General features: G+C 32.8%; 1 protein-coding gene across 1 annotated transcript; it reads right to left on the bottom strand.

The window, feature by feature from the left end:
* Positions 1-330: 330 nt before the first annotated feature.
* LOC132707681 (adult-specific cuticular protein ACP-22-like) lies at positions 331-5,831 on the bottom strand. The gene is made up of 4 exons (XM_060679608.1): positions 5,685-5,831; positions 2,247-2,666; positions 997-1,258; positions 331-566 (listed from the first exon to the last, which is right to left on the bottom strand). Exons 1-4 carry the CDS (start codon positions 5,814-5,816, stop codon positions 550-552), a joined length of 831 nt encoding a protein of 276 aa, XP_060535591.1. The 5' UTR covers positions 5,817-5,831; the 3' UTR covers positions 331-549.
* Between the last annotated feature and the right edge of the window lie 13,169 nt (positions 5,832-19,000).

Here is a 19,000-nt window from a genome sequence, read left to right as displayed (position 1 = left end):
ATATCTCCGAAAACATCCGATTGCTCCCAAACCCGTGCGGTAAAATCACGGAACTGTCCGAAGTGGCTCGGATTCGTGGGAAACGAAACTGATGTGGTAAAGTGACGCTTCTCGCACGCTAGATCGGTGCGTAAGTAGGTGTTTTACAGACGAGAGTAGAAAAAAAGTATTACAGAAGCCTGTGGAAGTTTCTTTAAAAAAAAATTGAAAAATAAAGTTTTTGTCGTTGCCGTATATGAACGATATAGAGCCACATTAAAAAACTTCTGTCCAAATTTTAGGTATTTATAACTTTTTTCAAATGTATCGAATTAAAATTTCGATTTCGGGGACAACATTTTATTGCATGAATCACTAAACAACTAATAATACAACATATTAACAACTAACAACAAATATAAATACACGAGAGAAGGGGGCGCGAGATGAGCAACGATATTTACGATTAATAATATTATTAATAATTATTTCTCTACTAAACAATGAAAACAACATATGGCAGTATTCTGGGTGAGTGGGCGGTCGTCAAAATGGCGTAACGTTTTCATTTCAATAGTGTCCTACACCTGTAACAAGCACAGTTATCGTAAACAAAAGAAAACGTTAAACATTGTAGACACTAATTTGTTGTTCATTTTCCGTATAGGGTAATTGGAATTAATTTAATTTAGCAGAATATTACAAGTCTATTTTAACGGCAAAATTTTATAACTCAGTTTAAGGGCACCATATAACTATTTTTTCCTGCACAAAAATGCACGACAAGCATTTTATACCAAACATTTTTGATTATTTGATTTGATAACACCCTGTACATAATTTTTATAATAAATATTTTCAGCACAATTATCTATTAATTGCAGTTAAATGTTACTGTTACGAAACATAAGAGCCCTGTATACAATGTTGCCATCTGTCGTTATTATTCCACAGATCAACCAATAAATATTCTTTGGTAAGTGGTCTGTTGCCAGCTGGAATAGGCAAAAGCCTTACCTAATCCTATACTGTGCTGAACGGGTATGGCGATAGCCTTGTGGTGTACTTCCGGATGGTGCGCGTGACCTTTGCGGATCACGATGGCGTTGAAACCGTTGTGCTTGTCCGCGGTGTACTTCACAGTACGGATGGTACCATCAGGTTCGTGGAGGGAGTATTCCCCCTCTACCTTGTCCCCGTCGCGTACTTCATGTTGTTGTTTGGAGTCGCCAGTATGATGATCCTCGACTCCGTATTTGAACTCGTATTTCGGATGCGCCTGCGAGTAAGAAGCAACATTAATAACTGACAATGTGTTTCAACCGGAAGTATCAGCAAACGGATGTCTCGAGATAAAATTAAAAAATAGAAAAAAAAAAAGATTCTATCAATGAATTTTAATCGCAAATTTAAACATAATTTGAAATAAACTAACCAAACCAACCAAAACTTTAACAATTCGCAAATGCCAGCTTGTAACATATCGTTGAAAAAAGAACTCCAAGCTTGCTCCAGAAAACAAACAGCGCGTAATTAAGCCTAAACAGGTTTAATACAACATCTGAAGTTTTTGAAAATTTTGATTCGAAACTAATTAATTTCGGTAGAAAAGAGACAAGAAAGGAAGGCACTAGCTCAAATATATTTTAATTTGTCTATTAATGTGCTTTTATTTGTGGGAGAAGGAAATGATTTTTATATAACAGCATCGAGAAATTCTCATACAGAATAAATTATATTGTTAGATAAAAGTGGCTTGAGGTGTTTGATAGGTAGATGTTTGCATTCATCTGGAAGAGGAGTGTAAAGAGCTAAATCAGCAGCGTGTTATATTTATGAAAACCCCCTTTTAACTTTAAACTTTGACGTGTCTTTATGAACACGTGTTAAAATATTAAGCAAATAGATGTTACTCTGAATATTTTGTGTTTTTTAATTGATTTTCTAGACAGCTAGCATTATTTTTTGCAGAGGCCCTTGTTAGGAACACTAAAAAGTAGTAAACGTTTATTAGTGCCTTGACGGTGCGTGTTTTAAAGAACTTAACATAGAGGAGTTTTAATTGAGTTGTAAACATTTTTTTTTTGGGTAAAGTGGCATTTTACTTTCATACGCAATTAACACATTTAAAATCAAATGTGTTAAATGGTTGGATAGTTTTTTTTTCAAAACCATATAAAATCACATGTCAGTTTTTCGAACATTGCTTAACATAAACTTACTAATTTTACTATGGTATTAATTACGGATTTAAAAGTATTTCTCACGTAGTAGTCAATTTCCTTTTTATGCTCCAGCTGGATTGCGTGTCCGTGCTCGATCTCACCTCCCCCGATCAAAGCAATGCCGTGACCGTAGCCTCCACCGCCTCCAAGCAGCAGACCTTCCCCGTGACCTCCTCCTCCAAGTAGTAGACCGCCCCCGTGACCTCCTCCTCCAAGTAGTAGACCGCCCCCGTGACCTCCTCCTCCTCCAAGTGTTAGACCGCTCCCGTGACCGCCGCCTTCAAGGAGAAGGCCACTTCCGTGACCACCGCTCCCAAGGAGCAAGCCGCCACCGTGACCGCCGCTCTCAAGGAGCAGGCCGCCACCGTGACCGCCGCCAAGATCCCCGCCACCGAGTCCACCAAATTCGACGTGCGATGTGCCGGCTCTGGCAGTTGCCAGTGCTGCCAATAACGTGACCACCTGAGGTGACGACATTTATTAATTTAACCATCCTAGTTTACAAATTAAAAATTTTGTGCTTTGTTCTTCCATACAGGGTGTCAAACTTTTAAAACGTATTTTTGAGACAAAAACTGCGCGGCACTGATTTTTTTTAGGATTAAGAAAGGTTGTGGAAATGATCGGTCAAATTTTTTTGTGTCAATTGACCGATCAATTTACCGAACAAATTTTTAAAATATCATGAAATTTATATTGTACGTTACGTCGCCATCGCGCATAATAATAATGTTTATTATTCCAAATTATAATATGTACATGTAAAGTTATATGAAGCTATACAAAGGAATAATGGGCCTTGACGCAGCTTCCTTCCCAAAGGAAAAGAAATGCAAGGAGACAGGGCTACAAGAAAACAAAAAAAAATCTTTGTTTAAGCAAAATGCTTCGTTAATTAGTGAACCATCGTAAAAATGCCGTGCTAATTATCAACCTGTCAAAAATTTGCATTTCATGTGTCTTTTGAATGAGCCAATGGATTGGGTAAAACCGTTCATTTTATATTTAATAATTATAAACGAAATCTGATAGGAGAAGCATTTTTTGAAAAATTCTATTTTATGAACAGGTATGGTTAAGAAATTTTGTCTACGAATATTTATATTGTTGACATCCGTACGATATGTTAGTTTCTCAGAAGATAGGGGGGACATTTTGACTTAACTATTTTGTAATTGACCTTTTGTATCCTTTTAATGTCAACAGAATCCAGAAATGATCCATATATTGTATCAGCAATATTAAAATGTGATAGAATTAAAGTTTAAAATGCTCTCTTTATACATAAAGTTATGCGTTCTTTAAATTTTAAATTCACATCAACAACAAGACTGAAGTTTTTGCATGAACTTTTAAATGAAGTGTTATAAGTTTCGTTAACTCTTCTCGAATGTTATCATTACAGAACTACAGGACTACAGATTTGGATGGATTGGTGTCTATCACAAATTTTTAAGAGATTGTCCATGTCAGAGTTTAAAAGGCCGTTAACAGTATTAACCTGCGACGGGGAAAAGGACGTATAAATCTGGTTATTCTCGGCGTATAAATGATATTTACAATACTAAAGAGAATTTACGAAGTTTAACGTATATATACTATAAAGTAGGAGACGAGAATATTTCCTTGAAGAAATATTTCTAACCTTAACTATAACTATAACTTTAATTATAACCTTAACTATATCTGAAAAACAGCCATCGCCAAATGGAGTCGATATTATTATCGGTATTCCCCGAATCGCTAAGTATAGTATTCGGATATTCCTTGAAGACAGTGAGAAAATTGAACATCACAAACGCATATTAATTTATTATAAAATACATATTTATATTAAATAATCATACACTCCCTAGAAGTGCAACATGTTGTTTAAAGCATTTTTTTACTAGTCAATTGATAATTGACCACGATCAATTAACTAGCCCCAACACTAAGATTAAGTAACTAAAAAACAAGGGCGTTTTCCTTCTTTGTCGTTTCGGTTAGACAAAATAAGTTTCTTAAAGTTTGGTTTCTAGTTTTTTAATACAATCTCTACGGGTAGGATAAATATGAGAATTTTTCTTATCCGAAGTTCTGCTCTTTGGTTAGTTTTGCAAATATTGATTTTATTATTATCCCATTGAGCATGATTCCAAAATTACCAAATTTTGTCAACCCATATCTTGACTGGGTGTTATCTCAATGTGTATATAAGTATTTTCAAGCTTGTCCTTTACCCATTTAATGCCGTTCGAAACCTCTACATACACCAGAGTAATCAGCTTTAGATTTGGGAACACATATTGTACGGAGTGGCCCCTTTAGCATGGATAGATGACACCGTATCTTGGAAGCTATAAAAATATCATAAAAACTTAAAAACAAAAGTTGTTTACTTATACCTTTAGAATATAATATTGTGTTTGTATTTTCGTGGGCAAGGAACAACTTTCTTATTTTAAATACGGCACCCTGTATATTATTGTATTTTTGAATTTTAAATATACCTAAGTCGCACCGTTTCTAGCATATTTTGAATTTTATGTCAAAAGTGAGTGAAAGCTTTTGTTATATATGTGGAATTGATGATCTACTTTAGTGATCTGTGTTGATATTCTAAAAAAAAAAAGGGTGTTAAAAAACTAACATTGAAAATTAAGATGAAGAAATCGTTAAAACTGATTTTTTTCACACAACACAACATGTTTTATGGTTTTATTGGGAATAAGCGTTGGGTCTCTATTGCTCTTGCTTTTACTTGGCTATGGCGATGCCGATGAAATATGACGAAAAAAGAAACAATCGAGCATTACGGGAACGTCACAATTTTGTCTTCTTGTCAGTTTTGCATTAATGTTTAACAGTTTTATGCCAGTTAAACTGACAATTTTTATTGTTATTGTTAATTTACTGTTATTATAATACCAGAACAAACAGTCGATATGCTGATTATTAAACAATAATAGCCCAGTGTTGGCGCTCCGTTTGAAAAAACTGATTTTTAGCAATTTTTTTAGGTGAATTTTAAAAGTAAGATTTTTACAGCGATTTATTTATTTATTTATTTTCAAAATATCAACACAGACTACCAAAGTAAATGTTTTTTAAAAAGAAAGCCAATCCCAAAGGAAGGCCAAATATATAACAAAAAAAAAAGAAATCAATTGATATATTTAAATCTGCAAATGTCAGTTTTTACATAATTCAAAATAAGTCAAAAAAGGTAGGATGTAGATATAGAAATTCGAAAATGCATTAATATACAGGCTGTTATATTTAAAATAAGAAGGTTGTTACTTTTCCATGAAAATAGAAACACCCTGTATATATAATGGTATATTTTAAAAGTATTAGTGAATCCAAACAACTTTTGCTGTGCAGTTTTTGAAATTTTTTATAGGTTTTGAGATACGGTATCATCTCATAATTAAAGGGCCACTCCAACTCCGATCGCTGCCAGATAAGACAAATCAATTATTGAGATCGTCTACTCACTTTTGCTAACATTGCTATACGGCGTCGGTGAATTATTGGTTGCGTAACCAGGCAAACAGATGTCCAAACTGATAAATCAAACGAACGAATTGCACTGTCCCGTTCGCGAATCGGGTCGGTCTTTATATGCATCTGATTGAACTGGATTTTTGCCGGAAAAAATCATTTTGCTTAAATTTGCCCGTAATAAGAAAGTAGTTTAAAAAGCGGTGTCGAGCGACTTCACAGGCCTGTCCATAATTTTATTGTGCAACTCGCCTATAGATTATGATACCGCAAATGGTGATAAGAATTTTTCGTTCGACTTTGTTATTCTCGTTTCGTTATTCGGTACCTAATTGCTTATTTCGATTCGCGTCTGGCTCTGAAGAATTTTAAAAGGGAAGTCCGTCTATCATAGACAAACGATATTTTAGAAATATTCTTGTAAACGCGGCGTTGCCGGATCCACCTGAAGTAATGGAACGCTTTACATTTTATTACAGGTTCCGATTCTAAGAGGAATTTTATATATGTAATTATTTTGACTTCTACTATGCTTTTTTGGGTAAATTTTTGCAAAACAACACGAATACAGTCACTGACATGACCGTCAGAATTGACAGACGTCCAAATTTTCAATTCAAGCCGTGCGGTAAAATCTCCGAAAACATCCGATTGCTCCCAAACCGTGCGGTGAAATCCCGAAAATACCCGAAGTGGCTCTGATCGGTGTGACAAGAAACACACGTTGTAAAGTGACGCTTCCCGCACGCTAGATCGGTGTATAATTAGGTATTTTACAGAAGAGAGTGGAAAAATATATTTTTCTACTCCGTAACTCTCAAATATCCAACTCGTGATTAAACTGGCGTTTATTGGATTTGTTATATAATATGATAATGTTCCAACAAATGTATTGATAAAAATTTTGGTGAGTTTTGATATTCTGTTCTACCAGGATACTCAGCCTTTTGCTTATCATATTCCATACATGTAGTTAAGGAAGATGGGTGACATTAGCTTATCCGATTAAGTTTCTATTAACTGCAGTGGTATATGGATTGGCATTGTCTTGCTAAAAAATTGGATCTTGCAATAGCTGAAGGTAGCGGTAAGCGATAGGTTGTAATGTGATTGTGCAATGACTTGCTTCCAGCTGTTATGGTTCCCAAAACTATAACGTCACTAGTAAGCGCAGTCTTGGCCCCCTTTCTCGACTTCTTAGCGAGCAACGTTCCTACTTTTGACATCTGCAGTGAGTAATTTCTTAACACCATACCATGCCTAAGTAAATAGCAGTACCAACCAAGTATGCACTGACATTAATTCTTTATTAATTCAGTTATGTACGATTGCACTGGTTATGTTTAAACTATCGTTCTTCGCAATCACCAGTTCTTCCTAAGCCCCAGTACCCCACAAAGTACATTGCGAGGATGTACAGACCACTCTGCCCTACATCGCATCACTCTTGCACCATTTTGGACAATCTCGCGTAACTATATTTCTATCTCGTACAAATTTGCTTAATTTGCATTGCTAAATGACGTTTTCAGTACCTCAAGGGACATAAAACTGAATAGTTCTTAGAAATAATGATAATATAATCTGTTTATTTAAATTGTGAAATTAAAGAAAATTCTGGTTATTTGTAAACAGAAGATACTTTCGAAATATATATATATATATATATATATATATATATATATATATATATATATATATATATATATATATATATATATATATATATATATATATATATATATATATATATATATATATATATATATATATATATATATATATATATATATATATATATATATATATATGATGACACTACATTCCGGGATATCATCCGTTCGCTCGTTGAACTCCGACTGGAATCCTGCAAATCCTGCATCCGACTGGAATCCTGCAGACGTTTCGCCAAAATCTCACTTGGCATCTTCAATGCTCGCGCTCCGAAAACACTTCGAACACTTCGGAGCGCGAGCATTGAAGATGCCAAGTGAGATTTTGGCGAAACGTCTGCAGGATTCCAGTCGGATGCAGGATTTGCAGGATTCCAGTCGGATGCAGGATTCCAGTCGGAGTTCAACGAGCGAACGGATGATATCCCGGAATGTAGTGTCATCATATTTTTCCGTCCGTGAATCAATACGTGAGAATATATATATATATATATATATATATATATATATATATATATATATATATATATATATATATATATATATATATATATATATATATATATATATATATATATATATATATATATATATATATATATATATATATTCATAAAAAAGATCTAAATATTCCAAATAATTTCGGGCCTATCGCAATTAGCCCCATTTTTGCATTTTTGGAAAAGTTGTCGAAAAGACCTTAAAACCCCGTTTTTCCACGTTCTTTGAAGCAAACAAATTTCTACTGCAGATGCACTTAACCATTTTGTAGACAGGGTAGTTCAAGGGTTCTTAAAGGGTTCTTACTAAAGCGTTCGATTTTGTGACCCACCGTGTACTCCTAAATAAGTTAGAATTCTGTGGCATCAGAGGTATTCCTCTAAAATTAATCGAATCACATCTCGATAACAGGTTTCATTACGTTGAGTATGGAGGTGAATTGAGTGGCAGCATCCTGCCTGGGAAGTGCGGCGTTCCACAGGGCTCGGTTCTTGGACCGCTGCTATTTATCATTTATATAAATGATTTGCCACTGTCTGTGCTAGCATCACCCTGTTTGCGGACGACACTACCGTTTTATCAATTGCTAAACATCATGAAAATGTTACAAAAATTCGGCAACAATGGTTTTCTGAAAATAATTTATTACTTAATGAACCAAAAACCCAAAAACTTATTTTCTCCTTTAGTAAAGTGGACTTTTTAAATCAAAATGACATTAACCTCTTGGGCTTTGTTATGGATAGAACTCTATCCTGGAGGGGCCATATTGACAAAGTTTGGGCAATACTATCTCGGTCGATCCATTTGCGCACTGTAGACTAATTCTTACCAGCTTACAGATTATGACCCTGCCTTCTATAAACATACACCAATCTGTTTTAAATGTACGTGAAAACGTCGATGTATATCGAGTAACCACTAACACGAACGACTACAATACCATGCAAGTTGATATGATCACACATCTAATAAAATTACTGTCAAATTTTATAATGTTCTCCCGCCCAATCTTAAAAACCTACCTTATTTATTGTTTATTCAGAATGTCTCTTATAACACAAATGAATAATTTGAGCTACTTAGTCATACAACTATATATATATATATATATATATATATATATATATATATATATATATATATATATATATATATATATATATATATATATATATATATATATATGATGACACTATACTCCGGGATATCATCCGTTCGCTCGTTGAACTCCGACTGGAATCCTGCATCCGACTGGAATCCTGCAAATCCTGCATCCGACTGGAATCCTGCAGACGTTTCGCCAAAATCTCACTTGGCATCTTCAATGCTCGCGCTCCGAAAACACTTCGAACACTCGAGTGTTCGAAGTGTTTTCGGAGCGCGAGCATTGAAGATGCCAAGTGAGATTTTGGCGAAACGTCTGCAGGATTCCAGTCGGATGCAGGATTTGCAGGATTCCAGTCGGATGCAGGATTCCAGTCGGAGTTCAACGAGCGAACGGATGATATCCCGGAGTATAGTGTCATCACATTTTTCCATCCGTGAATCAATACGTGAGAATATATATATATATATATATATATATATATATATATATATATATATATATATATATATATATATATATATATATATATATATATATATATATATATATATATATATATATATAATAAAAAACTCTTTTTTTCTCTTTAAGTTATTTCGTATCCTGTTTTGCTTTTGTTTAAGCTTAATTAAAAAAATATATATTAACCAAACAGTGGAAACCAATGAATTTTCCTATAAATTTTAATTGGATTACACTTTGAGATGCCACTGGGAACATTTGGTCTCCCTGGCTCACTTTGTATATCATTAATAACACACAAAAACAAAAAATAAAACTGGTTTATTGCCAAAAAACGATACTGTAGGTATATAAGTTCAAAGGTTACCTGTCCTGATTTTAAACATATTGTCATTTATAAACTTTTAAAAGTCTTAAAATTGAACAAATAGTAAAAGTAAATTAAACTAATAATATGCAGAAGTCGGTAATTTATCAACACAATATATATTGAATTATTACAATGTTCAATCCCCTATTAAGAGTACCAGGCACACCGTTAAAACACTCGTACTCTTATTTTTATTATTATTATTATTTTATTTTTATTAAGCTTTTGTCATGCTAAGTTATTATTTGTCTGATTGAATTGTGGCAGGTTGTTCCCTATAAGTCTAAGGTACCTGCAATTTTATTTCTTCTTGTCTTCACTTCTTCCTTTATTTCTTCTTTTCCTTTTTCTCTCGTAATTGTAAGTTTTTAAACTTTACAACCAACAAATTTAGCCCTTTGTGGTAACTCTTTATTTATTTACAATGAATAAATAAACTATTCTATTCTATTATCATTAAAAATAATAAATTAAAATCCGATCATTGTATTCCTATACTGAACTAACTAATTTATATTACAAGGCAGTTATTAGCTTTTCCTTAAGTTATCCACCTTACCTTAATATGCATAATTTTGAAAAACACTCTTTACCTTACCTAAAGTCAAAGTTATTTACAACAACTTATTCGAACAGATCATTTTGGTAAACATTGTCTTAAACTTTTTAGAAGATATCGAAATAGCGAGGAATTCTTGGAAAGCATACTTAACCACCCTAAATTAACCTAAATGATTATCAAGTACCAAGTTTTTACATCGAGGCTGCTAGAATTTGCAAAAGATTAAATGTTATGTTTCTTCACTTTTTTTGTTTGAATTGTTGTTACAAACAATCATATTTTAATTTGTTATACTAATTGTTACAATTAACTCTACAAATTACAGATATGGGTGTCTACGCTTAGTCTAGTTTATAATTCTTCCCGCCAAAATTGTAAAGACGGTTAAAATTGAAAAGTTTAATGCCCCACCGCCTCCGATGCAATATACGAGTATTTTGAACAACAACGTCTCATTATTTTTCCACAAACTTCCCTCTCAATTACTTATCAGAAACGACTGTAGTTTTTACGATAACCCCCGCAGCCCCCACATAATAACCCCTCGCGCAAACAACGTCCCACAGCATCCCCTCCCCGCTGCCTGCTCAAAAGATCCATTAAGCAATTCCATAACAAAAGTAGTAGCCGAAAACATTGTCAAAAAGTTCCATATAGCCGTGTTCGCGATTATATCTATTCGGCCCAGGCAGTTTCTCGTTATTTTGACAAATGTTGTTTTCCCGGGCGTCGCGGCGCCCCCAAAAACGATGAGATAAATAAAACCGGAGTCCCGGATTCGTCCGGGAACGTGGCCAACGAAAAGTTTCCAGTCGAGTCGGCCGTCAGGCAAACAGACTGGGTTTTTGTTTCTCCAGTATCGGTGGTAGAATATACAGAGTGTCTGGTAAAGAATGTGCCATATGGCGCGACGTATCGGTACCATGTTCAAATATTTAAAATCGTTAGTCAAACGCGACGCTAGAATTAAAAATAAGTCACTTTCCTTAAATTAAATTTTTAAAGAATTTATTTCGTGCGAAATAAATAATTAGAGCCTAAAAATGCTAAAACTATATACATATAGCTGTTCACTAATATAATAGAATAGAATATTACTTTACTACGCATTCAGATAAGTTATGCAACAATAAATGGTACGTCCAAAATAACATAACATTGATTCATTAATATGGAGAAGTAACTAATAACTATTATATATATATATATATATATATATATATATATATATATATATATATATATATATATATATATATATATATATATATATATATATATATATATATATATATATATATATATATATATATATATATATATATATATATATATATATATATATATATATATTCTCACGTATTGATTCACGGATGGAAAAATGTGATGACACTATATTCCGGGATATCATCCGTTCGCTCGTTGAACTCCGACTGGAATCCTGCAGACGTTTCGCCAAAATCTCACTTGGCATCTTCAATGCTCGCGCTCCGAAACCACTTCGAACAGTGTTATATATATATATATATATATATATATATATATATATATATATATATATATATATATATATATATATATATATATATATATATATATATATATATATATATATATATATATATATATATATATATATATATATATATATATATATATATATATATATATATATATATATATATATATATATATATATAAACTTTACAACACACAAGAAGATATACATACTCAATTCTTTTTGAATAAAAAAAATCGTTATTTTATGCTCGATGTGCTTCTCAACTTATCAGGGCGCTTACATAACGTGTTATAAGAGACATTCTGAATAAATAATAAATAAGGTAGGTTTTTAAGATTGGGCGGGAGAACATTATAAAATTTGACAGTAATTTTATTAGATGTGTGATCATATCAACTTGCATGGTATGGTAGTCGTTCGTGTTAGTGGTTACTCGATATACATCGACGTTTTCACGTACATATAAAACAGATCGGTGTATGTTTATAGAAGGCAGGGTCATAATCTGTAAGCTGGTAACAATTGGTCTACAGTGCCCAAATGGATCGACCGAGATAGTATTACACAAACTTTGGGATAGAGTTCTATCCATAACAAATCCCAAGAGGTTAATGTTATTTTGATTTAAAAAGTCCACTTTACTAAAGGAGAAAATAAGTTTTTGGGTTTTTGGTTCATTAAGTAATAAATTATTTTCAGAAAACCATTGTTGCCGAATTTTTGGTAACGTTTTCATGATGTTTAGCAATTGATAAAACGGTAGTGTCGTCCGCAAACAAGGTGATGCTAGCACAGACAGTGGCAAATCATTTATATAAATGATAAATAGCGGCGGTCCAAGAACCGAGCCCTGTGGAACGCCGCACTTCCCAGGCAGGATGCTGCCACTCAATTCACCTCCATACTAAAAAAACCTGAAACCTGTTATCCAGATGTGATTCGATTAATTTTAGAGGAATGCCTCTGATGCCATAGAATTCTAACTTATTTAGGAGTACACAGTGGGTCACACAATCGAACGCTTTAGTAAGAACCCTTGAACCACCCTGTCTACAAGATGGTTAAGTGCATCTGCAGCAGAAATTTGTTTGCTTCAAAGAACGTGGAAAAACAGGGTTTTAAGGTCTTTTCGACAACTTTTCCAAAAATGGGTCTAATTGCGATAGGCCCGAAATTATTTGGAATATTTAGATCTTTTTTATGAACGGGAATTACTATACAGATTTTCAAATCTGAAGGAAATTCACCCATCGAAAATGTTGTTCTAGCGGTCCAAGGACCTATAATATACGTTATGGTGTGTTTTAGTATTTTTAAATTTAAACGGAAGCAGTCAGTGGAATAATGTCGTGGACTTCGCGAGACTGGATTCAAGAAGAAAGCTTGGCAAGGGGCGGAATTATTCTAATAATGTATATAATGTCAATATAACGTTTTTGTGTGTGTTGAAGTTGTTTCTCGAAAGGTGGGCGGTTTAATCAGGCGCTAGTTTTCGTGTTCTCGAGTTTTTTTTTCAATAGGCTATGGTTTAGTTTAGTTTAGTGCAGTTGATATTAAGAACGATATTTTAGAAAGGATATGAATAACAACTACAAAATTTCGTTTGTCGAGACGTACAAAAATTGTCTGAATAACTAATAGAGTTCTCGGCGGCGTACCATCTCGAATAAATAAAAATGCTAGGAAGCTCTTTTGCGAATTATTTTATTAACCGTTTAGGCAAAAAATTGTAACATTTTACATATACATAATACACTTTTGGAAACTTTCGGATCTGTTGTTTTCGTTCTGACACCCCTGAGATCTTAGAACATCAGAATATGCCCAAATCGAAAGAAAACATCGCGATACCACTTCTGATGAATCAACAGCGGGATGCAAATTAGAATAGTTCGTCAGCGATATTTACACAATCAGTAGTGCTTTTCGGGTGGCATTTCAGTATTAATCTCGCCGTGGCTCCTTTGCCAAGCGCACATGGGCGTCAGCCCCATCTTTTATTTACTCGAAAAACAAGATGGTAAAATAGGATGGCGATTTTCAACTGTGTAGTGCTTTGACTTTCATATTTAGATTTATCTATTATTTATTGCTTAAATGGATTAACTTAAACTTAATTTAATTAAAATTTTTGGGCTTTTCAAAAAATATAGATTTCAGAAATTTTCAAACTTTTCTTTTCTACAAGTTTTTAAACTAAAATAAATAACTGTTGTATTTTCACTATAAAGAAAAACATATCAAGTACTTTTTTGAAATCGTTTTTACGATTTTTAGTAGTAGTTGTTTTGATTTCAACGTTGTCAAGTCTACGCCTCTGAACCATAGTTTTTTTTCCTCGACAACAATGATACATTTCGATGTCCCTAGGACGGCGCCGGCGGGCTCTTTCGACGACGCCAGGCGTCCCGATAACAAATTGTTACAAACGTTTTCGATTCAAACAAAAAAAACGACTTTTGGCAGAAATTCGGGGATACACTTGATGGGCCGATTAAGGGTTGTTTGTCGTCGTCGTCGGCGTCGCGGCGGCGACGCCACATCAGGGTGGTGCGGGATAATGCCGCGATCGGTTTTTATTTCTAGTGTACGGGATGTCCCATTTTCGGTGTGTTCTTATCGGAAAGTCCGTTATTATTGAAGATACAAAAATGCCCTTTGCACATTGTGGCCCAATTTTAATTAAATTTTGAAGAGCACATATAGTTTATGAGCTACGAGGAGTAATTGAACAATTGCGATTTTAGAAACATGCTACATCTTCCTTAATATAAATATTTTATTTAATTTTGTGAAAACTTTCGCATTGGATGCGAGGAAAAAGGATTACAACAATGGTTCTGTACATCCATTCGAAATTTGAACTTATTTCTGGCCCCTACATCGTCATCATTGGCATCCAATTTTAACCAGTTGTTTCTCAATTTTCATTTGTGACGTTGTTCGCCGTTTATAGCCTGCTGGAGAAATAGAATAATTTGTAGAACTAACGCGACTTGAAGATGATGTCGATGGAATCACAGTTTGACTCAGAATCAGGACTTATCCTACTGAGGTAGAGGTAGATCGTTCATCATCACTATCAGATTCATCTGCAAGATTTGATGCGCTGTGATCCATGCATTAATTTCGTAGATGTTTAATGAGGTGTAAATTGATCGCGCAGAAGTTGTAATTTTTCAAAATTAAGCCAATGACTAACTATTTCATCTTCTGGGCGACCCTGAATTGTCTTTATTTGTTTTCCATATTCTTGCCTTAGATTTTTCAGCGTTTCGGGCTCCTGTTTAAATAAGATATCACAACAATGTGTTTTAAAGATATAATAAATTTTATCAGAATTAAAGAATTTTTGTTTATTGTTACAGATATCTTGTGACAGAATGTAGTTTTAAATCATTGCCATTTTCATTTCAGTTGAGATGTTCGACGTTGGAAAAATTATTAACGAAGTAGGCGCAGCTCTATGAGAACAGCTGACTTTATACGGATATCTGAAGAATATAATAGACTTTGGGATTTTCCAAACTGCATTGGGGCTTTGAATCGCAAAGATGTTCAAATAAAATGTCCTTCTCATTCGGGTTCTATGTTTTTAACTACAAACAGTTCTTTTCCATAGTTTAACAAGGGCTAGTTGATGACCACTATAAATTTATTTCTATTGACGTCGGTGGTTATGGAAAGCAGAGTGACGGAGGGAAAATCCAGGCTTCAAAACTTTTCAAATTGTTTAAAAAAAAGTTAATTAGGATTCCCCAAAAAGAAAAAAACTCTCTGATTTTAACCATAAAAACAGAAGAAAACAGAAGAAAATTTTATTATAAATATTATTTGCAAAATGGAGACTGCTGACTTGTTACTGGAATTATTGAAACAAACGAAGAAACTACGGACATTATCATTAGAGCAATCTGAATACTGCACAATATTATCATTGAAAAAGAATCACATGTTCTGAACGTTTTAGAACATCCTAAAATCCGAAAAACATCTAACTGGCGTCGATCTAGATCATATAATCCTTCAACCAATAGGGCAAAAATTTGACAAAAATATACAGAGTTTTTTTTGCCTATTCTTCGAATTTTCAACAGTAAGACATAAGAAAAATGTTTCAGTATAGTGTTTTCTACATAATAGCGTAAACTTTTAGTTATTAGATATTTAAGAACTATTTTTGTCAAAAAAGAAATAAGTTTCATAGTTAATATCCATACTTGTCACTCTAATTTGTGCCGCTATTTTCTGCTACTTCTTCTATTTCTTCTATTACATCGTTTATATTTATATATATATATATATATATATATATATATATATATATATATATATATATATATATATATATATATATATATATATATATATATATATATATATATATATATATATATATATATATATATATATATATATATATATATATATATATATATATATATATATATATATATATATATATATATATATATATATATATATATATATATATATATATATATATATATATATATATATATATATATATATATATATATATATCCATATATCTTCGGTATGTGTGTATAAGTGCCGAAGAAGACTTATGAGATATCCTGTATACGAAATATCAAAGTGAAATTGAAAAAAAAGTCGTTTTGAAGATTATAAAGATTTTTTTTTGTTTTGAAAATCAAAATTTAAAATTTTTTCATGGAAGTGAAAACGCGGACTATAACCTGGACCAACTTACGCGTGGCCCGATCTCTCCCGTTCTCGGCGGTTATCCCGAGGGAACGCCGCCGCGAATAGCGACACCACGCGGTCCTGCGGAAGTTAGACGGCGCCAATCACGGGCGCCGCGACGTCGGCCCGGCGACCGACGCCCGATAAAACCGACGGTATGTTGCAGCTGTATTTCTTAAAAAAAAATCGTATCTCTTTGAAAAAAAGGTTCGAAGTACAAAAATGTCTAGAAAAAAGGCGCCTTTGACAATGGGATATGAAATAAAACAGTTTAAGGGTTTCATATCCCTCTACAAAATACTGTAAACTCCGTTTATAACGTACAAGGGATATAACGTACTTCCGGGTATTACGTACATATTTTACTGGTCCGGCCTTTCATCGTTCGGATCTCATGGCCTACTACAATAAAATACTAGAAATGTATTAAAAATCCATTTTTCTGGATAAAAACATAAGTAACCGTATTGTATCGTACATCGTTGAATTCGCAATGAAAAGCACAACCTAATACTGTGTGTACTATTTTTCCGTCCCATAAGAAAAATCAAAGTTGATGGTGGTTCCATGGAATCGAAACGCTGTAATGAAAATTTGTTAACGTCAATTTGGAGAGATTAAAAAGTGCCAATGGAAAAGTGTTTTCCGTTTTTTCATATCTTTTCAAATAGCTTTAAAAAATAATAAAAACGAAATCGCAATATTTCGGTTTTTCTCGGATATTTCCGGAACGGCTTGGAATTTTCAAATTTGTAAAACGGGATCTTGTTCGGTATCAAAATGCGCAACTTTTGTCTAATTTAACCGACACTGTATCTCTTATAGTTTCCGAGATCCCCATGCTGTGCATCCTTATCTTGGACACACTGTATATATATATATATATATATATATATATATATATATATATATATATATATATATATATATATATATATATATATATATATATATATATATATATATATATATATATATATATATATATATATATATATATATATATATATATATATTTATACACATATTTATTGCTTTGACGATTGTTTCGGTACACTGTTCCTTCTTCAAAAAGAATCTCTAAACTAACTATCACAGGGTTGATTACAGACTATCCATACAGTTGGTAGTAGAATCTTTAAGGGTTTAAGAGGGGAGAATTATTTAAGTCGGTTTGATCGTTTAGTAGCAAACTTGTATATTTCTGTTTATTAATTTCTATTGTTTCTAATAAGTTAGGTTTTTTGCTTTTGCCTTGACTATGTAATATTTTAACATCGTTATTGAAGGAATGTCCTGTTTCGATTAAATGATTACAATAATTATTACAATATTATACAATAATTAGAGTCATTTTTAGATTTCACTAAGTAAAATAATAGCTAGATGAAATAATAGCTAAAAAACTTAGAAGGCTAAATCGGAATATTGCTTTTAAATCTAATAGGACATTAGGATCTGTAATTAAAAATAATAAAACGAAAATACATAAGTTATGTAAGTCGAGAGTATACAAATTAACATGTGGATCTTGTCCAAAAATATACATAGGTCACACAGGCAGAAGTTTCAAGAAACGGATTCAAGAACACAAAAGTTCATTCTTGAATTCTAAAAATGACTCTAATTATAGAAATCATTTAATAGAAACACTACATTCCTTCAATAACGATGTTAAAATATTACATAGTCAAGGCAAAAGCAAAAAACTTAACTTATTAGCAACAATAGAAATTAATAAACAGAAATATACAAGTTTGCTACTAAACGATCAAACCGACTTAAATAATTCTCCCCTCTTAAACCCTTAGATAAAGATTCTACCTACTGTATGGATAGTCTGTAATCAACCCTGTGATAGTTTAGAGATTCTTTCTGAAGAAGGAACAGTGTACCGAAACAATTGTCAAAGCAATAAACATGTGTGTGGTAATCTTAAAGCAAGTGTTTGTTTTTATTAAATTACGTATATTTTCCAATACTTTCAATAAAATAATCTATAATTTTTTTTAATGGCCAAAGTAATTTTAATTAGAATTTTAACGTCGGCGTTTACTAGATGACAGCCTAGCGGGGAGAAATGATCTAAATCATTCATTGAAGAAGAAAAGTTTAAGGGAGTTAATCTTCGTCGATTAAGATTTAATCTTTGAACTGAGGAAGCTTTTACTTGATGAAAATCCATTTATCAAAATAAATAAGAACTAAAAGTTCAGATTTTCACGAAATTATATATTTTGACAAGACAATTGTTTCGACAACACCGTGTCTTTATCAAATGTAATATTTATAAACTACTACAAACTAGTTTGTAAATATTACATTTGATAAAGACACGGTGTTGTCGAAACAATTGTCATGTGAAAATATATAATTTCGTG

This window comes from Cylas formicarius, unplaced genomic scaffold (assembly GCF_029955315.1).
Source record: "Cylas formicarius isolate icCylForm1 unplaced genomic scaffold, icCylForm1.1 PGA_scaffold_10__41_contigs__length_53128322, whole genome shotgun sequence".
Taxonomy (NCBI): Eukaryota; Metazoa; Arthropoda; class Insecta; order Coleoptera; family Brentidae; genus Cylas; species Cylas formicarius.
The sequence above is the reverse complement of the archived record's forward strand: the minus strand, read 5'-3'. Positions and strand labels throughout refer to the sequence as shown.